Source organism: Rhinolophus sinicus, linkage group LG03, assembly GCF_036562045.2.
Source record: "Rhinolophus sinicus isolate RSC01 linkage group LG03, ASM3656204v1, whole genome shotgun sequence".
Classification (NCBI taxonomy): Eukaryota; Metazoa; Chordata; class Mammalia; order Chiroptera; family Rhinolophidae; genus Rhinolophus; species Rhinolophus sinicus.
This window is the reverse complement of record NC_133753.1, coordinates 176,960,464-176,983,333: the sequence shown is the minus strand read 5'-3', so window position 1 is coordinate 176,983,333 and position 22,870 is coordinate 176,960,464. Positions and strand designations below refer to the sequence as shown.

The 22,870-nt window shown below is 38.3% G+C and overlaps 1 protein-coding gene across 13 annotated transcripts in view; it reads left to right on the top strand.

Annotated features, from left to right (window-relative positions):
- Positions 1–22,870, top strand: part of RAI14 (retinoic acid induced 14) — a 135,210-nt gene that overhangs the window by 101,360 nt on the left and 10,980 nt on the right. For 6 of the 13 annotated variants that reach the window (XM_019737233.2, XM_019737232.2, XM_074329022.1 and 3 more), the window contains 10 exons: positions 1,923–2,011; positions 10,208–10,272; positions 13,624–13,681; positions 14,355–14,425; positions 15,926–16,032; positions 16,648–16,826; positions 17,066–17,094; positions 18,190–18,276; positions 19,204–19,290; positions 21,848–21,905. In XM_019737233.2, the coding sequence (XP_019592792.2) occupies positions 1,923–2,011; positions 10,208–10,272; positions 13,624–13,681; positions 14,355–14,425; positions 15,926–16,032; positions 16,648–16,826; positions 17,066–17,094; positions 18,190–18,276; positions 19,204–19,290; positions 21,848–21,905 (830 nt within the window). The remainder of the gene's footprint in view (positions 1–1,922; positions 2,012–10,207; positions 10,273–13,623; positions 13,682–14,354; positions 14,426–15,925; positions 16,033–16,647; positions 16,827–17,065; positions 17,095–18,189; positions 18,277–19,203; positions 19,291–21,847; positions 21,906–22,870) is intronic. The other 7 variants (XM_074329024.1, XM_074329023.1, XM_019737235.2 and 4 more) reach the window with 3 other exon arrangements.

The window sequence follows — 22,870 nt, the reverse complement described above, 5'->3', positions numbered from 1 at the left end:
GAAAATTTTAGAAACCTTCCACCAAAATCAGTTAAACAATTTGCTGCTTAAAGGTGATCTTCACTTACTGTAAAATTGCGTTACCCCAACAATGATGAAAAACAGAGGTATAATTGTACTGCTCTTTAATAAGTTTTTTTGATTAAGCTGTATTTAATCAGGAATTCCATTTGAACAAGTCACCATATTCCCAAGTCATTCCATATGATCAAAGTTTCACTGTAATGTGAAATCGCCTACAAAGTAGATTTTAACTGTAAAGAAACATTACACATAAACGGCTGCACAAATGAAATAGTTGGTTTGATCCAAGCCATGTAGGCTTAAATCATAGACTGTTAGAGCTGCAGGAAGCATCAGATATCATCTGATTCAATACCAATACTTTACAATGCAGGAAATTTAGGCTCCGGTTAAACTGACTTCCCAAAAGTATATACCCTGTTTCCCCGAAAATAAGACCTAGCCGGACAATCAGCTCTAATGCGTCTTTTGGAGCAAAAACTAATATAAGACCCAGTCTTATTTTGCTATAATATAAGACCAGGTCTTTAATATTAATATAATATAATTTAATAAATATAATATAATATAATACTGGATCTTATATTAATTTTTACTCCAAAAGACACATTAGAGCTGGCTAGGTCTTATTTTCGGGGAAACAGTATCTAACTTCGGGTTGAGTTGCAACCAGAACTGAATTATCTCCATATGCTGATCTATCCACCTTCATTCAGCCTGGTTCTCCAGAGCAGAGGTTTGGGGTCAAGCTGACGGGTTTGAATTGGTTTACCTCTTGGATTTGCTAGTTGGGTGTGACCCTTGACCCCAGTGACAGTTCTGTCCTGTGAAAAAATATTGTGTGGGCCTTAATTCAGAGGTACAGACACTAAGGTGCTGGATGGCAAGTGTCCTGGGAAGGCAACTCCATAAAACTTGAACTAAGGCAGGAGGAGAACTGGAAGGTTCATTGACCTTTCTCTGTTGGAAGGAGACCAAGAAGAGGGAAGGCCCCCATGGTGGAGACCTTCCCAAGGGTTTTGACCTTCTCAGCCTGTGGGCTGGAATGTGCAGTGGAATTGTGCTTTCCTTCTGCTTGTAGGAGTGTCCTTCACTTTGGGGACCTGCAGGGATGATTGGTATGGCATTTGGACGTTATCCTTTCTATTAATGTAATGGCAAGTCTAAACATACTGAACATCGTTCATACTCTCAAGTGTCATTGAGTTCTGTCACAATTGAGTCTAATTGTGGGCTTTCTTTAATGCTGTCTATGCCTACGTATAGATACCTGCCATCTATAGAGGCAGTAATAGGACTTGCTTCAAAAGACTGTTATGTGAATGAAAAGAGCTAAAGTATAATAGCGGGAAGTAAGAGGTTTGGTACACGTTACAAAACTTGTGTACAATGATTGTTATTTAGCTACAAAACAATAATGGATTTGACATTGATGTTGTCCAGGAAGCTTGACCATTATTTGACATAGACAAATTTCTCTTTATAGAGTGTGTTACTTGAAAATAATGGTTTTAGTGAAAGCACTAGGCAACAGAAAAATGTTGATAAAGTACTTATTGTTTAGGAATTGAATCTAGTCCATAGTCTGATTATTGTTTTTGTGAAGAGACAAACATGTAGTTGAATCTTACTTTTTTCCAAGCCTGGTCTTTGAGTTGGAAAACCTAAGACCTAGCCCTGCTCCATTACTTAATAAAAAGTGTCAATGAGCAAACTGTCAGACCACGTTCAGCCTCAGTCTCATCATCGTTATAATGAGGTTGATAATCATACCTACACATTGGGTACTTATGGAGCTCAAGAGGGAGAAAGTACGTGTACCTGAAGAGGCAAAACACATCGGAGATGAACTTTAAAGAGTGAAAATCTTAAGGAAATTGTGTTTATCTCTTTTCTAGTTTTCATCTTGCTGCTACAAAAGGACACGTGGAATGCCTCAGGGTGATGGTTACACATGGCGTGGATGTGACAGCCCAAGATACTACCGGTATGTGGTCTTTCTCTCTTAAGTCAACAGACCAGCATAAGAGTAGGTATCACAGAGGTGATTATTCTGGAAAAGAAGCACATAGCATCACCTCCAAAGACTAGGCTGTGACGTGGTTTCATCATTTGTGCCTTTACAAGCGTTTTCATTTTATATGTGTTTAGTCAACTAGAGACTGTATGTTTCTTATCCTCTACTTTAAAAAATATTATTTTCGAAGATTGTATGTGTGGATCAAACAGTATTTCCTACCTTTTGTTTTTATGAATCGTGGTATGAGGTGATCAATGGAGTGAGTTGTTTAGGAGCTCATTTTGTCAGCTAGCTGAGATAGGCTCATGGACAGAAGCCGTGGTCCTCATCTGGGCCAGCTGCCCGTGGTTCTCACCCGTACTGTGTTTCAGCGCATCCGAATCATCTGGGAACTTGGAAAGAAGGAAGGGAGAAGGACAGGAGGGAAAAGCAGGAATAAACAATACACACACACCCCATATCTACCCAGGGTCTACCCTCTGAGATTCAGATTCCATTACCTGGAAGTTGCCAGCCAACTAGTATTATTTTTAAACCTCCCTAAGTGATTCTAATGTGAAATTAATGTTGACAAACGATGAACAAAGCAAATGGAGAGAAAAGGTAGCAGAGCCTTATGTTTTATGAACATTGTTCTACTGGAAAGAGCCCCTGGGGTGTCCAGCCTGGAACTCTGCCCCTGCTGGTCACCAGAGGATCAAAGCAGCTACCGATGGCTTCTCATTTCTCTCTTGTTCTTGGAAATCTTTGCCTTCTAGTGGGTTTTTGTTAGTTTTTACTAGAATATGAAATCAGACTAATTCTATAGTCTTTATCTAGGCTTTTCATTAATCCATAATGGATCCCTTTTCCTCCTTCCCCAAAACATTGACTCCCCTCAGAATAGTTACCTGGTGGGAAAGGAGCGCAGAGGTTGGTCAGATAATGTGAGAATTATTACACAAAATATGGTTAGAAAACTTGTGTTTCAGAATTGTTTTCAAAAAGTCTGTGGCACTTTTTTTTAAAATTTAAATATTTTCAGTGGTTGGAAATCTTGATTCTTTTTGAATAAATTTGTTTTTTTAGGACAGGCCAAGAGCCTCTTGAAGTCAAGTCAGGTAAATGAGGTTTCACTGGTAAAACCATTTTTGGTCAAAAAATAGGCAGTGATTGAAGTAACAGATGATTTTTATGAGCAGTGCCACGAAGAGCTCCAAAAATATTTCGAGAATTGGCAATATCAGTAGGCGAATGAATGGCTTCCTTGACTACCTTGATGGAAATACTAATTGATGTTGTACTAATTAAAGTCATCTTTCATCTCAAGCCCAGTTATTTTGTTTTTAAAGTTCATTGTTACCACTTTTAAAGTCCTCATATTGCAGTGTGTTTGGCTAAAGGACCCTTGATAGGATGTATGTCCTCTAAGTAAACAGGGTTTCCACTAAGAAAATTATAATCTAAAAGAATTAGCTTAAAGTGAATAAATTGGAGCTGAAATACAACTAGACTCCTGTCTAAAATCTATTTCTTAACATCAGATGCTGTCACTGCATCTGATGTTAAGCAATAGATTTTAGACAGGAGTCTAGTTGTTTCCATCATAACCAAGCATCTCCTCTTCCCTATCTTTTTATTTTAAGGAAAATATGTTTATGTTTCTCTATTATGGACTCATTTGGGGAATACAGAAAACTCTAAAGAAGATAACCAGTGCTTGTACTCTTACCAAGAAGAAACAAATTTTACTATTTTGCTGTATTTCCTTCCAGATTTTTCCTGGCACATTTTTACATAGCTGAAATCACATTATATAATAAACTCTGCACCCTGCCCTTTTAAAAAAAATATTTCATTTCACCAGCATTATTTCCTGCACTAGCAGCTCTTAAGAAGCATAGTTTTTTTTTGTGGCCACAGAACACCATGTAGGTAGGTATTTACCACCCGAGTCCTAACTCAGTTTTTAAGAGCCTGGAGAAGTGTTGGGCAGTGAGACATCCCAGTGCAGTGCACATTTCCTGCCAACTGAGGTGACATTGCCCTCCAAGAAGCAACGCTGGAGGGGACATTGCAGACCCATCCTGGCTGCTTCTCTGGGCTGGTCGGTGGACGCTGCCAGAGTCCATTTTTTTTCAACTCTGATTGAAATTGGTGGAATCCACAGCACTTTGTGGCCCCAGGACATTGTCCAGACATTCCATGAATAGAAAATGTCTCAGAGTTACCAGTCACTTCCCTCTCGCCTAGCAGTGAGGTCAGTACTTGGTCCTGGGCTTATTGTTTTACTTTGGTCTGAATGGGGCACTACCTTCTCATGATTTCTTGAAAGCATGCGAAGAGAACACAGGAACAAAAGAAGGAAAAAGCTGTGTGCAAAAAATGCCGATGGAAATGTCTGTTGTGTTACCTAGAACAACACGTCTCCAACTTTTTTCTGTCACAACAAACAGGATAAATGTGATGCCCGTGTCCTTCCTGTTGGCCAATCACTACCTCCATCTCTCTCAGTCAACAAAGCACATCAGAGGTCAAGGGAAGGACAAGGACATTAGTCACTGTGCCTCAGTGGTCATCATCAGTCCAAAACATTTTTTATGGTGGTGAAAGGATGGATTAAATGGCTTGCCTCTTCCAGGATTTGTCTTTTCGGTAAACCTCCTTTAAGTATTGCCACGTTATTACTGAGATACAGTGATCTTCAATCCCAGCACCCACTGAGAACCGGTACAAAAATGTTACCATAAACCATGCTGCCCTGTCGAGTTGCTGAAAAAGCCCACTTTCAAAATAGATGACCCTGACCCTTTTTATTCTTTTTGGGAACAAAGTCTACATTATGGTCAAATTGGTACATTCCCCTCCTTTCTAACCTGGTGACTGGATTTAAGCTGGAGAAACAAAGGTCCTTTGGCATCTGTTTTTTTAACAACTACCCTTGCACATGAAATGCTTGGCAGTCTGACCAGAGAATTTTTATGGATGCTTTACAAACAAGAGCAAAGCACCGTCAGAAAATAGTTACAATACAGTACCAACAGTCACATCCTTTTAGATGGCCTTGGTGGCTTCGGTGAGCTGGCCTGTGTGGGCATCTCAGCAGTGTCCAGCACAGTGAGAACTCACTGTATTCGGCTCCTATATCATTACAGTTATTACTGCTTCCCCCAGGTCACCTTTATTCTCTTTTACACATGAGGCTTTGGAAAAGGTTTCAGATCTTTATCAAGAAAAAGTATTTGATAACCACCAAGCTAACTGCTCTCATTGTACAAATCAGAAAAAGAAAGCCCAAATACTTGCAGAAGTTCATGACTTATGTTTTTGGTTTGGGGGGGTTTCCCCCATTCCTTAATTGCCTGTTTGCCAAACAGCATCAGAGGCATATAGTGTCAGCTGGGAAAGTCGGTTCCTGAGCTCACTGCGCCATCTCTGAACTGGACCTCTGTTATTTGCCCAGCACCTTTCATTGCTTTCTTGGCTTCTGTTCTTCACTGATGTAAGAATTGGCGGTTCTGTCTGTTTCTTTAGAAAACACTTCTGCCAGACAAATAGTAAAATTGACTCCTGGCTTTTTTTTTTTCTGGAAGGGAGGTAGGAAATGCCTGCATTTAGCACCCTGGAGTGTGAGATAGGATTAAACAGAAGCATTAACAGAAGATTAAAGTAGACCAAAGCATCTTCTCTTTGTTATCAGTGCTTCTCAGAAGCATTAGCTTTCAGACTCCCTTTATTAGTCAGCCATATACATTTAACACAATGTGATAAGGTGGTGTAAACAAGTTAGAATTTTCTCTCTCTTGGTATGGCATCTCTGCTCCACCCTCACCCCCCCCACACACGCCCCTACCCCCCACTCCCGTTACTCCACCATCCAGGATGTCCCTGTGGTCATGATGGCCCAGGATGGCTCCCCAGGAGTCTGAAGCACAGTAGCAGTAAGGGGTCGGGCAAAACAACCCCCAAGCACCTGCGCTCAGGTCTCATCAGGCAGAAGCTCGTTCTGTGGGCACAGCCGGCTTTATGGGAAGCTGAGAGATTCTGGGCAGCAATTTGTCCAGTTAACCTATAGAAGGTGGTAGAAACAGATTGAAGGATGCCATGCAATTTCTGTCACACTCCTGTATCTTAAATTTTCTCCGAGCCCTCTGCGTGCTTGTCTTTCATAATAAAATGCTTTTTTTAACTTTTATTTTGAAAGAATTTCAGACTTACAAAAAGTTACAAAGGAAATACAAAGAATTAATTTCCATACATCCTTTACCCAGGCCCCCTAAATGCTAACATCACCACATTTGCTTTATCAAACTCCGTGTGTATGTATGTATATGTATTTCTTTTCTCAAAGAAGAAGAGAGACTTAGGAGAGTGAAAGGTGAGGTATGGAAATATACTGCAGAGAGTCCTTAGAAGGGGGAAAACTTGAGAACCCTTACTCTTCCTTAACGTCTCTAGGGCTGGTTTAGCTTTTGTTTTGATTTCTGGGTGGCCCTCCATTCCGTTGTGGCTCTAACCCCTCAGATTGGGTAACGTTTAGAGATACGAAAGGTAATATTCATCTTAAAACTCAGGCACCTTGAAGGATGGGTCATTTAAAATGTAACTGCAAATTATAGCCAAAGTGTATTTCCTGTTTTAATTTGGAATAAAGAAAAACCAAAAATGATTGCAGATTTACAGTGCTTTACTTGCTATTAACTCATGTGTGGGAGGTCAGAGGGCCAACCGTATGCAATGATTAGCATAACCTGGTCATGAAAATATTTCAGATGATACACACACAGGCAAAAAAAAATAAATATTTTGATTCCATATAAAACACTATGCAAATGTATACTGGGGATGATTTCATAACTATTTAATAGTGAGAATGGTTATTATAAATCAATCTTTTATACTCAGATCTTATCTCTCGGGAATATAACAAGAGAGATAAGATCTGTGGTTCAGTAATAAAAATTTGATGTAAAAATGAGGATTTCTAGAAATAATGTCTAAATATTTTAAAATTGTAAATAAGAACCAAATAAATGTACACTCTTATTGTTTAAATATATTAAGCATTCTGAAATTCCTATTGTTAAAAAAATATTTTATACCTCATCTAGTTGAGTATCACTTAATTCTTTTTATTTTTCTAAAAGTTTCTGTATTATGATCTGAAATGATCATTTCTCAAACTTTGGCTTTTTGGTATGTGTTAGCCATATCTTTGTATCCTGTGATTTTATTGGTTTTAAAATTTTTCACAGGCACTTGAAGAGTATGTTCTCAGTCCCATCAATAATTCCTCTATTGTATTAGTTAATTCTTCTCTGTTTTCTCCTGTGATCTTAAAGAATTGAATAAATGGATATTGTCTAAGGTTGTTTGGGGGAAGGTGTTTCATGGCTAGAATGGCTGAGCCATTCTTCTTAGACTGTCCTTCAATCACCAGATTCTTAAACCACTTGTAATAACCCACAACTCTTGCCTTTTATAAATAACGTTGGTCTTTTTACTTCCAGGTCAAGTTCTGCTTTAATGCACTTGAATTAGGATTGCCCTGTTATTTGCCTGTGGGGGAATTGCTTCCTGATATTCCAGACAGATCCATAGCTGAATGGGACCCCGACATAAGCACTGTCTCGTTACAGTGAGATTCTGTCACTAATATAATATATTATCTCCAGAAAATTTTGCATTTGAAAAGAGAATTTTGTTTCAATGTTAGCAGTGAGAGGCATCTCACTTTGGTGTAATGTTGTCCAGGGAATTTTGGGACTACTTTAAGCGAAAAATACTTTAGTGCTCCTGTTTAGAAAAACATATCCCAAGGCCAGGGAATAAAAGAATTTTGTTTTCTCTAGAAACATCACACTTACTTCCAGGTGTGACTAGAACACTGGGAGTGAAATGGAAGCCTGTTGTTTATTTTACGATGAATTGTTTAAATCTCCCTACCATCCTGTCTTTGGGGAGCCATGCGTTTTTACAACGGGTAATGTTTATGTAGACAAGCTTTTGTCCACCGCATAGAGAAAAGTTAATGCATGCATACATGACATAAACAGTCTTCTGCTTACAATCAGGATGGGTTCCAGAAGTTCATCTGTAAGACATTTGTTTAAAGCCCAGAATGTGCTTGTCCTTAGAGACATTGGTACAAATGATGGTTGGAAGCGCTGCTCGCCCACCAAAGCCTATTTACTACATAATGTACTGAACACACACCGTCATTCATTATACATCTTGGAAGGAGGAGGGCTCATGCAGTGAAAGGAGGAAGGGGTAGGGAAGATGGTTGCCTTCCTGCTTCCAAGGGTCTCATTTCCCTCGTTTCCTAATCTTTCTTATCCTCAGCTGTTTGGGAGGGGATGGAGGGATCCCTGCCTCTCAGTGCCCCACCCCATATACACCCCCTCGGCATACCCTGAAAAGCTCTCAGTACAGCTGATCTCAGAAAAGAAGGATCTGATCTATTGACCGCATGCTTTTGTGCAGCTCTCTGCGGTCCTAAACCTTCTAATTTTTAAATATGGTACTTCCTAGACATAGCGATTCTCTAATGATTAGTGGATTTCCAATCAGTGTTACAGAGTAAAGACTAATTCAGCAAGGAGAAATGGTATTTGGAGACTGGACCACCATATAAAAGAAATTGGTCCTCTAAGTCAGTGGTTCTGGACCGGGGGTGATTCTGCCCCCTACTCCCAGGGGATATTTGGCAGTGTCTGGAGACATTTCTGATTGTCCCATGTGGTAGAGGCAGAGATGTTGCTTAACATCCTACAGTGCACAGGACAACCCCCTCCAGCTTAAAATGTCAGTAGCTTTGAGGTGAGAAACCTTGCATTGACCCTGTTCCAAAGCATGGATTGTTTACAGCTGTTAACACTGAGGATGTATCTTAGTCAAATATGAGTTTGGAAAATGTAGGATTTAAGAGTTTACTAGATGTATTGGGTTGGCTGGCGGTGGTAACTTTTGATTTCCTCTCCCCAGATATTTGTAATGAACATACCCTCTCATTTAAAGTAACAAGTGTGTATTGAGAACCTACTATGTGCTGGCATTATCACAGGCACTGGGTAATATAGCAGGGAATTAGACACAAAAATTCCTGTCCTCACTGAGCTTACATTCAAGTAGAGAAAGGACAATTAACTACATAAATATGTACATCTGTGGAACGAGAGCGAGGGGGCAGGTGGGAAGGAAGTGTTTGAAAGCGTTGGGTACTGTGCAGCACAGAGAAACGAGGGAGTAGGGATAAAAAGGGCGGGGGAGAAATTGGAATCTTCAGAGGGGAGGTCAGGAAAGGCCTTGTTCAGAGGCATCAGAGAGAGGTGAGAGAGCAAGCTGGGTTGTCCTAGAGGAAGGGAATCCAGGGTAAGCAGAGAACAATTTGTCAAGGCCCTAGGCTTGGGAGCCTGCTGTTCTGATAGCCCCAGAGCCCCTTAGCCCCTCTTCCGTAGACATCCCATAAGTGGGAGCAGTGGGGGCACTTGGATATAGCATTAGGATTTCCTAAAGTTATCTGTCCAGAGAAACATCAGACAGCCACATGTTGGGGTCGTGTTCTATGAAGAGAATGTAAAGAAATGCTATTTTAACAGTGTGTGGTTTTTTTTTTGTTTTTTTTTTATCACTCTTTCCCTTCTTTTACATAAGAACTTTGAATATCTGAGAACTCCAGGTAATTTCCATTCAGGGACTAGAGTATATTTGGAGGAGAGAGAAATGAGAGGTCAAAGGTAGGGCCGGAAGTATGTGGGTGTTTAGTATGTTCTCTGCTGGCTCGCAGGCTGCCTGTGTTGGGTCCCTAGGCCTGTGGCAGTTCCAGCCTGGTGTGACTGTGGATGTAGGACATTTGGTGTATACATTGACAGCTGAAGGCAGAACTTGCATGCTGCATGTTATAAGTCCACCACAGGCTTCTAGCCCAAGCTTAATTGCACCCCAAAAGAATGGCCGTTGGAGCAGACCCTGAATATTATCCAGTGGGCAGGATGCTCTGTGTTCCCCCACTTTTGTCACACTTAACTTTAGAGATAAGAAATTGAGGCCTTCCTCTCAAGAATAACAATCCCATCTTTGTTGGAGAACAATTTATTTCCTCATAGTTGTCTTCATTACAGAGATAAGAAAGAGATTTAAAACGTGTGGCTTTTGTTTCCCTTTTCTTTTTAAATCCATCAGGACACAGTGCTCTGCACCTTGCAGCCAAGAACAACCACCACGAATGCGTCAGGAAACTCCTCCAGGTAAAAGAGGCCAACAGCTTCAAGTTAGAAGCATACGAGTACTGTTTTTAAAATTTAAAGTAACCTTACCTGTGAAAGAACAAATATTCTCTCTCTCTCTCTCTCTGTCTCATTCTCGCTCTCACTCTCTCGCTCTCCTTTAAACACTGACCCAAGAAGGTGGGTTTCCTAAGAAGCTTCCTTTTTGAAATGACAGCCGAGGAGATGATTCCCATAGCAATTTCACTGCTAGGGAAGAGGGTCCTAATCACCATTTGGAGTGTCTTCCTGGAATCCAGTCCTTTTCTCTCCTTTGTACAACTCCTCTCTTTTCTTTTCTGAAGGACTTGTTCCCATTAATGAGTTAAAAAAAAAATTTTTTTCCGTGCTGTTGGAGATCCTTACAATATACATAGGATCTCCACTATCCTAGTATTATCTCTTCCAATCATTAGTAGAATAAAGACAGCTCTTCCTGCCAAGCAAAATTGCAACCATTGTTTCCTTGTATGTAACTCGATGAGTTTTTAGGTCTCAGTTTTTAAGTTCTTGGTTTTATTCTTCAGTATAATTTTAAGCGAACTCCCTGGTTTGATAACCTTGCCAGGAAGTTTATAATGATCGCTTGGGGTGACGATGTCCGTAAATCTTTAAAGATGAATATTTAATGAAATCCCAGTACCAGTCCTTACTTAAACAGCCAGCTGTTGGCAGTCCACATGCAGGCTGGCTGCTTTCAGGCACAGCAATAAATCTGTGTTTGGAGTACTGTCTGTTCTGTGGAGCTGTTGTCTCAGCCAGAGCACTGTTCGGGACCCTGCATCTTGCTTTAATTTGGCTTTGCAATTCTAATGCAGAAATGTGGTCACATTCTTTAGCTTGTCCTGCTCTGTTGATCACACAGCTTCTTGTCTTGCATTACACGATGCAAGCTACCGCCAGTGCCAGGAATGCTTAACTTTAACAGGTCTTTGAAGCGAAATTCAAGAAAAATAGATCAACATCTGTGATTATTTTTATTTTTATTATGAGGCTTCTCCCTGGAAACAATTAAAATGGAACTTTTCTTATCTGCCTCCCCTGGGACTGGACTCCCCGGATAAATGAAAATCATTGATTTGCCCAAGTAGGTGCCCTGCCTCCACACCCTTGGTCTCACTTCCATTTCTTAAACTTCTAAGTGTTTTAAATCTCCATTCTCATCCTGGCTTGGCTATCGAGACTTTGCATCTGGCTCTGATTTTAAGGAAGAATGAACTTGACAAGCTGGAAATCCTCATGAGCAAGGACGAGATATTCTAGCCTCTAATGTAATTTTATATCTGGTTATGCAAATGGTTTGGTTTTTCTCTGGAATCTTTGAAGTCTTTAAACAGTTCCTTGTGCTGTTCTAAAATTAGGCCAAAGCATGGTAAGTTGTAACTTGAGCTCCATTTTTCTCACCACTGAAGGGCAGACAGACATTTCGCTTTAACATTGCCTATTCTTGCCTCCCTGAACTGACAAATTATCTGAATGTTGTTCTTCTCTCCAGGTAGGTGTGAAAACCTGAGGATTTGCTATCCTCCCAATGGGTTGCTTTCCTTGGGTCCTGTGCCTGTCTCGGCAGTTCTTTACCTCTCGTCTTGGCAATCCAAGCCCTTTGTGATGTGTCCCCTGCTATCTCCTGCCACCCCTCACCCCTGCACCCTCTATATTTACTCCTCTTTCTGGGCTCTCTAGACCTTTGCTTTTGCTGTCTGTCTGCTGGAGATACTTTCCCTCTCCAGTGGCCGCCGTTTTGAAATCTTGCCTCCTAAAGTCAAGCAACACAAATAGAGGCTTGTGAAATCCTTCAAATTCAAATGAACTCTCTCTCTCCTGGTATAGCCCGCTATTTCCCCCACTCTTCTAGCAAGTGTTCCCTGGGCACCATGCACTGTATCAGGCATCGAGTATATACTCATGAGCAGAGCAGTCCCTGTCTTGGTGGAGCTTGCAGTCTGGTAAACAGTACACAACTACATGTTACAAATTGCACAACATTAAGAGGAAATTATCAGGGTACTGTGAGAGAGGAGTGAGGGGTGGTGTTCAGGGAAGGCCTCGTGGAGGAGGTGATATTGAAACTGAGAACTCAACAGTGCAAAGAGCCAAGAGAAAGCATTGCAACCAGACACAACCGCAAGTATGAAGGCCTAAGTCAGGAAAGACACGAGTCAGAGGAAAGAAAGCCAGTGAGTGGGCCTGGGGCAAAGCCGGTGAGGAGAAAGGTATGTGATGCACACCTTATATGTCATGATGGACAGCGTGGGACTCTGAAGAGCTTTTAAGCAAAGAGTGACATTCACAGTTTTTAAAAGATCACCCTAGTTGTACACAGAATTGATTAAAGGCGGGGAAAGCTGGACTGTTGAGATCTACTAAGCAGCTGTCCAGGTGAGAAGGTGCCGGCTTAGACTAGCTCGTGGTGGAGAAACAGAAAACAGTCGACCCAGGGTATGTTTTGGAGACAGACTCGACAGAACGTGCTGGAAAATTAGATGTGGAAGGAGGAGGAGAAATCAGAGGTGACTCAGTAGTTTCTGGCTCATTGACTGGATTGACATGTCACTGTTAATGGAGACGAGGAAGTGTCTGGGAGGATGGGGGGAGGGGAAGGGAACCAGAAGATTTCTTGAGGCGCTTGTGAGACCTCAGAACGGAAATGGGAAATAGGAAGTGGGGTATCAAGCCTGGTGCTTAGCAATGACCTCTGTTGTGTACAGACAAGAACACAGGCTCCAGCTCAGCCTCTCTGGGTTCAAATCTTGGCTCTGCCACTTACTGCGACCTGAGCAGATTATTAACATCTTTGTACCTCAGTTTCCTCATCTGAAAATGGGACTTAATGATAGTATCTAACCAGGGTTGTTAGAAGCCTTAAAACAACTCTTTGAACAGTGCCTGGCCGTGATAGCTAATACACAATATTGTTGTTATTACTAAGATACACGTTTGGGAGTCATTAGCTTCTAGATGGTATTTTAAGCTATGGATGTGGATGAGAATACCAAGGAAGAGAGCTTAGAGAGAGACACTGAGGAACCCCAAGGTTTAGGGAGGAGGAGGAGAAGTGACCAGAGCAGTGGGAAGAAGATGAGGATAGATGGGCCAGGCAGGGCCCTAGGAGCTAAGAGGATGGTATGTCAACAGGGTGACAGTTTGCCTATGTCGTGATTACTTGGAGATGAGTCTCCCTCCTCGTAAGAAACTACAGGACCTGGAGCGTGGCATTTGGGGCTCATTCATGTTTATACTTTTCCTCATAAGTCCCATCATACTGTACAGGAAAAAGATGAACTGAATCGAATGGAACTTTATTATATGGATGTGTTTATCTTTGTCTTACAGTCTAAATGCCCGGCCGAAAGTATTGACAGCTCTGGGAAAACAGCTTTACATTATGCAGGTAAGTGTCATTCTTTTATTTGTCTTCTTCTGCCATAAGACACACTAACTTCTCATTTTCCTGATTCAAACCCCTAAACTTACCGTATTTTCCTAGTGCTGTTTTCTGTCATCATTCCTAGACACTCCCATTTATTCATTTTGCAAATACCAAGGCACGAACCTAGAATTCATCGATTGCCCAACAAACAACCAGTAAAAATCGTCGTGGTTATTATGTTTTAATCAATGTAACGTTCTTGTTTCATCTAAGCTATTCATAAGCATTTGTAGATGTCAGGTAATGTGTGATACAGCTTTTCTGACTTGGTGCTCATTAAGAACATCAGTCAGTTTATCACCTCTTGTTTTGCTATCTGTCACACTGCTTCAAGTGACAAAACATTGACACTGAACTCTGGGATGATTAGAGTTACACATTTCTTTTAGTGCTAGTTGTGGAAAAAGCTAAGTCAAATGATTGCCCAACCGCAGCTGGCAGTTGCTGGCTTTAGGTCTGGCTGACACTGAAATTAAACAATAATTGAGAGCCTCTTCCTTCACCTTCCTGACACCGTGTCTCTTCAATGCAAACTGGGTAGAACCTAAACTTCTCCTTGCTAAGAGGGTGTGATGCCCTGCTTGTGAGAGTGGTTTTGTGATCAGCTGTGGTGTTTGTTTTTCCCTTTTCTTAGCGGCACAGGGCTGCCTTCAAGCTGTGCAGGCTCTTTGCGAACACAAAAGCCCCATAAACCTCAAGGATTTGGTGAGTACCAGGTGGCCACTCCAAGTGGAGGTGGACACTGTTTTCTAGAGCACTGTGAGCTACTTCTGTGAGTCACTAAGACCTTGGAGACCTAAGTGTTTGGCAGATTCTATAGATTGTCAGTGTAGAGCCTTTTCTGCAAAACAGATGTAAAGTATTAGCTTGATGTGATCTACCCTCAACCTAAATTTTAGTAACACTTACATTTTTTTGATTTTTAAAAGTAAAAAAGTTTAAATAGAAGTTCTAGTGTTTTCTTTCAGCTCCCCATGTGTCATCTTGGACATTCCTGGGTAGGGTTTCTCAACTTTGAAGACCACCTCTAGCCTATTTTAACCTCCCTGGACTATTTGGAGAATGGATTTACATACCTGTTGCTCCTGGTTACAGGGTTAAATTTCCCGCTGTTGCGTGGGAATTAATAAGCACACACTTATTCCTGATGGGGAAATTGTGAAGTAAGCTTATAGAATCTGTAAATAAATTCATACTCCCCGAATTTCCGTATTTTATAACCAGAAAATATTATAACTTCATAGAGATAATTTTAGAAATGTGTCTGAAATTCTATTTTAAGAAGAGACTTTATCTTTAGCACCAACTGTATTTTTAAAAATCCCCACGCTAAAATTATTGGATAAATTCTAACTTATCTTTTTCCTTTGCCTATTTGAAAACATCTACTTTAAATATTACTATCAACCCCATTTGTAGGGTGTGTTCAAGGAAAGAGCAGAATAAAAGCTTGTCGTTCTGATTGTGTCATTTGAGTCAGGCCTTCCACACCCCAGGATTATGGAAATAGTTACCTATGTGTTCTAGTATTTTTTTTTAATTTGTTTTCTAATGTAATATTTAAATTCTTCATCCACCTATGCATATGAGTTGAGGATCTAATTTCCTTTTTTTCCAAAGGAATTGTCAATTGTCAAATTGTAACATATTCAACCAATGCTTCCTTCCATCCATCTCTTTATCTAGTCATGAGTCAGTAATAGACAGACTCTTAATTAATGTGGTGTTTTGATACCTAGGGAGATAATGCAAGGGTGTGCTTTCCAAGAAGACAGTAGTGACAGGGTACATGTGGTCCCTCAGAAGAAGCTGCTTAGAGGGCGGTGGGACCTACTGATGCCATGTGAAACAGGTCCTTCATTTCTCCACAACTATCCCTCAGTAAACATGGGATATATGCCTTGAGCCTTTACATACTCTGTGTTCCACTCTCTCTCACATCCTCATCAGACTGAGTGATGGCCGAGGGAACAAGCAGCCCGAGAGGCTCAGGCTCCTGAGGGAAAGCTAACAGTCAGTGAAATTCCATAAGAAGAGTGGTGCTAAGATGCTCAGCTGGGGCACAGACTATCGTTGGGGTGGGGGTGGGCGGGTTACATATACAACCAGAAGGATAATTCAGGAATCAATGTAGAAAGAACAAGACCTTTGTAATTCTGGCATTTGGCATCTGAGTTAAAATCTTCATCTGAATTTGTCTCCTAGGATGGGAACATACCACTGCTTCTTGCAGTCCAAAGTGGCCACAGTGAGGTCTGTCGCTTTCTTCTAGATCATGGAGCAGATGTAAATTCCAGGGACAAAAATGGAAGGTACCACAGAATTACAAATCATGTGATTTCAGAGATACCCATATTCTGAGAGTCTTTCAAAATATCACAGCTGTATTTTGGATCATTTGTTATCCAGTGGTTTTAACTTTTTTTTCCCCTGCCTTTTTTGATAATCAAGAATCTGTTTTGACTTAAAATATTTTTCCCCAGACTTCTGGGAAGATCACTGAGTCTGTGATGAGATTATTAAATACTAAAGTGAATAGGCCATTTCCTATGACTTTTCATGCAAAACTCAATAAATGTAAACATTGGTTTCTTTTTGAAAACAGTCTTAACAATGTATATAAGTAGTTTAAAATGCTTGAGGTGGAAGGAGGACAAGATTTGTGCCAATCGTAGTAAATTCCATCATGTTTAGAAGATTATGTCTATGTTATTTGACCTAACATGGCTTAATGTTTTGAATTATTCTGAGGTTTTAAAAAAAAACAAAAACTACCTAATTTCATCTTGATAACATTCCATTGTGAATTCCCTAGATTAACAGCACTTACTCTTCTTTTCCCTGTTTTTAAGACAACTGAAATGATTTCGAAGGAAAGAGTTGTCACATTTTGTTGGTACTAATTTGGTGTCTCTGTTTTTCTTTAGAACTGCTCTCATGGTGGCTTGTGAGATTGGGAGCTCGAATATTGTGGAAGCCTTAATTAAAAAGGGTGCAGACCTAACCCTTGTAGATTCTCTTGGACACAATGCCTTACATTATTCCAAACTCTCAGAAAATGCAGGAATTCAAAGCCTTCTATTATCGAAAATCTCTCAGGATGTTGGTATGTGAAAGAAAATAGCCTGTGTTGTTTTAAGTTTATCCACTGCATTTTCCCCAAAGGGTAAAGGAATTTGTGCAACATGATATATTTTATTATTCTTTTAAACATATTCTTGAAGAAAAATGAAGTGTTAAATATTGTGTATGTTGTGTGTGTATCCCCCCACCCAAAGTAGATATGAGTTATTATGGTTCTCATAGTTCTTTTTTTGTTGTTGTTTTCCACTTTTTCCTCTATAGATTTAAAGACACCAACAAAACCAAAGCAGGTATTTATCTTTGGGGTAGGGTTTTGTTTGTTTTTGTTTTTTTTAAATCTTTGCTTGGGGGAATTTGAAAATGTTCTGATTAAGCCACTCTGTGGTCTACTAGAAAAGTGATAAAGACTATAGTGAAAACACTTGAGGAGTGAAATATCTTTAAAATAAATGATTCATTGTTATAAGGTGGTACATGTTTTTGAAATGGTTTACCCTATTTTCAGAGCTTGAACTTTTAACTTCCTACTTATATAGTCATCTTTTTCTGAAAAGTTACTAATATTTCCTATTGTTGTGAAAATGTTTGATGTGGTTTAAACTCTCAAATAACAATATTTTAAATACTTGTAATATCACAAGAATTGTAGACTATATCCATGGCATTGTTAGATATTTAATGAAAATAAGAAATTTAGCTTTTCCTTTTAAGTGGGGCTTTTCTAATATGTCATTAGCATTACACAGAAATTGAGAAGTTTGCCCTGTTATTTTGGAGTTTTTAAGAAAAGTATAGTTACTCTTGCTTACTTTATTAACAAGATATATGTTTGGCTATTATATTTACTCATTTATACATCAGAGTTTTTGGGAAAAAAATATGAACACACTGAGTACTGAATTTATTATGTACTAACTGTTACTTGTTTATCCATAACCTTCAGAGATAAGATTCTTCCTTTCCCCTGTATTTATATTCTTAAGTAAATGAATGGAAAAAAAAATAAGAAAATAAATGGAAGTAATACAAAAGTGGGGAAAATACCATGGCTTTGTTTTAAGATGAAAGCTAGACTTGGAATGTATCCTAGGTTTTAAATTGTGGCAGAGAACCTCTCATTCTCTACTTTCCCAGTTTTGCACACCAACTTAATCTGATTTTGTCTTGTGTTTTTTTATTTTCTTGCTATTAAAGCATGGGCTGCTGGAAGAAAACTTGGAGCATGCATATTACTTATTTTAATGTTGGTAGCAAATTTCAGATCTTGATAAAATAAGACATGCATGAGCTGTTGAGGTTTTTCTCATTGTTTGATGAAGCTATTTGCTCAGACTTTACTAACCTAACTAACCCACCTCCATTCTTTGGACTGTGATAACTTTCAGCATGATCAAGTCTCTAAAATAAGCTCAGAAAGAAGTGGAACTCCAAAAAAACGCAAAGCTCCACCACCTCCTATCAGTCCTACCCAGGTAAAAACAAAAGTAAACCAACAATGAACAAACGTACAACAACAAAGGCATAGTCTTGTTGTTTTGTGTTTAAGCCCAAAAGAAATGTTTTAGAATTGACCCTTCAATGCACATATCAAATTTTCTTCAGTGGTTTTAAATTACAATTGTGGTACAAAGGATTTTGATTATTTGTAAAGAAATAGGTTGATTCTTATTGATTTCAAAACTGAAGAATTAACAGTACTTTTTTTGATAAAGCCTCAAGGAAATTCTCAATCTTTAGGACAGAAACTTTTTCCTTACGATAATAAGTTTAGTCCCGTTAGAACCTCATATTTACAGCTCTAGTAAAGGGCAGGAGAATGGGTAGCTGGTGAGGCAGTTAGTTGAAAATGAATTGTAGTGGATTTCTTAAAACACTGTTAAAATATATTAGCCTTTCTAATTATATTTAAGGTTGATTATATTAAAAGCAGCTTTCATTTGAGATTATAGTGACTACTGTGTAGAGGAAGAAGTGCAGATATCTATAAAACAGCAAATAAAAATGGGCTGAGGTTTCTTATTAAAAAATCATAGGCCATAAAAAGAATAATCCATATGCTAATAGTTGAGAGAAATATCACATTTAATAAGTAATTTTAACTGTGTTAGCATATTCATTAATAATCTCAACCTGTAACAGAAATTTTATAGATTTTTAAAATTGAGTCAAGTAAATACAAGAGCAAAGTTACTTATTTATATTCTGCAAACTTTCAAAAAGTATTTGAGGTAGCTGAGTTACGTTGAAAATATATTACCTCTGAAATAATTAAAACAAAGGATAATTACTGCTAGATTTATTTGTATTGGTTAAATTCTTTGACACTGGAGAAGAAAAGACTTTGAAGAAGCATTCTTTATCCATGATTTTCATTTTGTTTGTTTGTTTTTCTTATTTAGTTGAGTGATGTGTCTTCCCCAAGATCAATAACTTCAACACCACTTTCAGGAAAGGAATCAGTATTTTTCGCTGAACCTCCCTTCAAGGTATTTCTTTTCTGTGTTTAATTTTGCTATTGAATTGTATGACACATAATAGATTTGGTTTAAGTTATATAATACAGTGCAAAACAGAATATACTTCTCAGTGAAGTTTACAACCTGTCATCAAGAAGCATCCCTTGGTTATTTTTCCTGGCATGGACCCCATACAAAAAGAGTCAGATGAATAAATTACATTCATTAAGTAGTAATTTCTTCATTTAATAAAAATGGACAAAGATGAGAACTTAACCTAATAACCAGTCTTCTTACTAAATTGAGTTGACACAATGCCAATCAAAATTGGAAATTTTTGTTGTTCTCTGATATCTTTCTGAGAAGTAATTGCATATTTTTAATTAAGCTTTTTCCTGACTATAACAGTAATATGTATTTATTTTAGAAATTTTTAAAAATCCATTAGGTCTATTCCATCTGATTCTGTATATCTTTTGTTGGAAAGTATTTTAAGGAATGGACGGATATTTCAATTCAATATCTGTTTACCTAACAATCACTAGAAAATTTGCACTTGGGAGGAAAGTAAAATTTATAATTGTTAAAATGAAAATTTTTTTTTTTAATTAAAGTTTATTGGAGTGACAATTGTTAGTAAAGTTACATCGGTTGCAGGTATACAATTCTATAATACATCATCTATATATCACTTTGTGTGTTCACCACCCAGAGTCGTTAAAATGAAATTTTAATGGTATACTTGTATATTTATTTCCCCCATCCAAGGAATTACTAACAATAAATTTTCTTTTAACTTGGAAAAGATTCTATCAACTTACCATTTTCCTCACTTTAACTAGATTTTATTAATAAATTCTTAAGATGAATACCTATACCAGGCAAGGCAAGGAAAAGAAGTTATGTTCTTACAATTAGTACCATAATCTAATATGATCATGCCTTAAAGGAGGCAATGCATTCAAAAGAATAATATTACAAGCTGATTTTCAAAAATAGAGTATATAAAGATTTTCATTTCCTTAAAAACCATGAAAAGATCAAGTGACACTATTTAGACTGGATTAGGTTTAAAAAGATGAGAAATAGCAATTGTTGGTGACATGTGAAAGAACGAGAACTATCACGCTCTTGCTGATGTACAATGGCACAACCACTTTAAAAAGCTGTTTGACAGTTTCTTTAAAAATTCAAAATATACCTAACACATGTTCTAACCATCTCCTCGTAGATGTTTACCCAAGAGAAGTTAAAATATATGTCTCAAAAAATCTCATACACAAATGTTTATAGCAGCTTTATTCAATTATCGTCAAACTAGAAAATAATCCTAATGTCCTTCAAGAAGCGAAGAGATACAGATAATGAGATTTTTCCATATAAGTGAAATATTAATAAGCCATAAAAAAAGAATGAAATTATGTCCAAGCAGTATTACAGATAAGTCTGAAAATCGTCATGCTTAGTGAAAGAAGACAGATACAGAGAAATTCATATGCTATGGCATTCTGTTTTATAGGAATTCTAGAAAATTCAAAAAGGAGAGTAGTGGTTGCCTGGGAATAGGGTGGGCAGGGATTGACTGTGTGAGGCATGGGGAAACTTTTAGTGGTAATGGAAATATTATGTCTCTTGACTATAGTGGTCATTCCATGGGCATGTATCTGTCAAAAAAAAAACTCTTCAAATTGTAAACTTTGTATGGGTGCTGTTTATTGTACTTTAATATAGGTGAAAAATAAAAATAAGCATACATTTTTTAAAGTGAAAAGAGCTTTTTGTAAAGATAAGCATTTACCAAAAATGAGCCACTTCATTTTTAGCATTTGGGCCTTTACAAAAGTTTCTTTGCTGAAAATTATCTCACTTATTGTGGTCTGCAGCTCATCTATATAAAAAATAGTAATTTCTGGCCAGTCACTGTATTTTGTTTTGAAATGAGACTCTGGCTTTTAAGTTACAAGAAATTTTGCAATATATTAACTGATATTCACAGACAAAGGTTTAGAAGAAATATTTAGGTGATTGCTAATCCAAGACCACAAAAATTTTTATTCCTTTATAAAATCACCTTTTCCTTCCCGGACAGGTCTTCTTTACTACCATTTCTCTTAGAAATAACAACAACAACAACAACAATAATAACAGTAATATATTAATAGCAGTTAATTTGTTAAATGATAATGCTAAAAAGTACTTCTCATATATTTTAATCAATGTATTACCCAGGTAGGTATAACTTCTTTTTTACTTCATTTTGAAAGTAGTATTTGCCATCTCAAGTTTTAGATCACAGCCCACTAAATTCGCTATTACATAACATTATCATCTTAAAAGATATTTGTACTACACTTACTAAATGAAATTTCTGAAAAATATCTTGAGAATATACCCTCTGTTACTTCTAATGTTTTGGAAAGTATACCTTAGCAGATAGTTATCACTTTTATTCACTTATATTTTAAAATACATTCTTTCCTGGAGATTTTCTGTTTTTCTGGTACCACCAAGGAGAAACATTTGCTTGATTCTTTTGTGGAATGTTAAACGTTCGGGAATATTCTTTTAAGTCATTTTTGTGTTCCAGCAGGCTGAGATCAGTTCCATACGGGAAAACAAAGACAGACTGAGTGACAGTACTGCAGGTGAGATGAAAGTGCATTCATTTTTCTTCCTTTGAGCCATCTCTGTTCCATGTCAGCTTCGAGAGAGCAAAGGCCAACGGGCTACTATGTAGGGAGGCTGGAGAACCCCGGCATGCCACCCCAAAGCTGCCAGTCCCACACAGGCGGACACTGTCTGTACTTCAAGGGCTTGTGCCTGGATTTGAAGGAGTCTCAGAGCCTGGATGTGAAAAACATATATCTCTGTTTTCATTTGTCACTATCTACATGTTAACACTTCCTTTAGTTATGAATGAATATAGGCAATAACTCCCAGTGGTATAAGCAGCCCGGGGACTTGGACAGCAAACGAATTCACAGATAATGTCATACCACCTTACAGTTATTGCAGGTTTCTTGAAATATCGTTTATAATATTTCTACTAGAAATTCTGGCAGTTATTAGACCTGCCGCCAGATCTTGTTATTTGTTCTATTACAAAATAAGTTCTTGAATTACTGTAGCCTGTATATTCTGTTTTACGCATTTAAAAAGATTTTGAGTCGAGGTCCCTGGACTGCAAGCTGTCAGTTGGCAGCTCCTTGAAGGGGAGCAACAGGTTGTTTCCTGAAAGCAGAGCCAACTGAGCACTTCCATGGCTGCCACAATCTAACTTCTCTACTTTGGATCTTAAATAGACACATGCAAAACTGGGGTACTAATGAAATCACACATAATCGGGTTCTCTTCACCAAGATAGGGTTTAATTTATTGTATTAAGAGTCCAATCCTGCAGGTTGACCCTCTAAGAATGTAGTATAGTATTTCAGAAGCAATTTAAAATGTACAGTAGATTATTTCAAAGGCCTTTTTTTGCTCCAGCGTTCAGTTTCGTAGTCTTAGCATTTCATGTGTTTGGAGACTTTAACTCACATAATTTAGAAATATTAAACTTTCTAATTCCTGGCAGAGATCAATGTTAGTATAACTGAACAGTTGTTACATT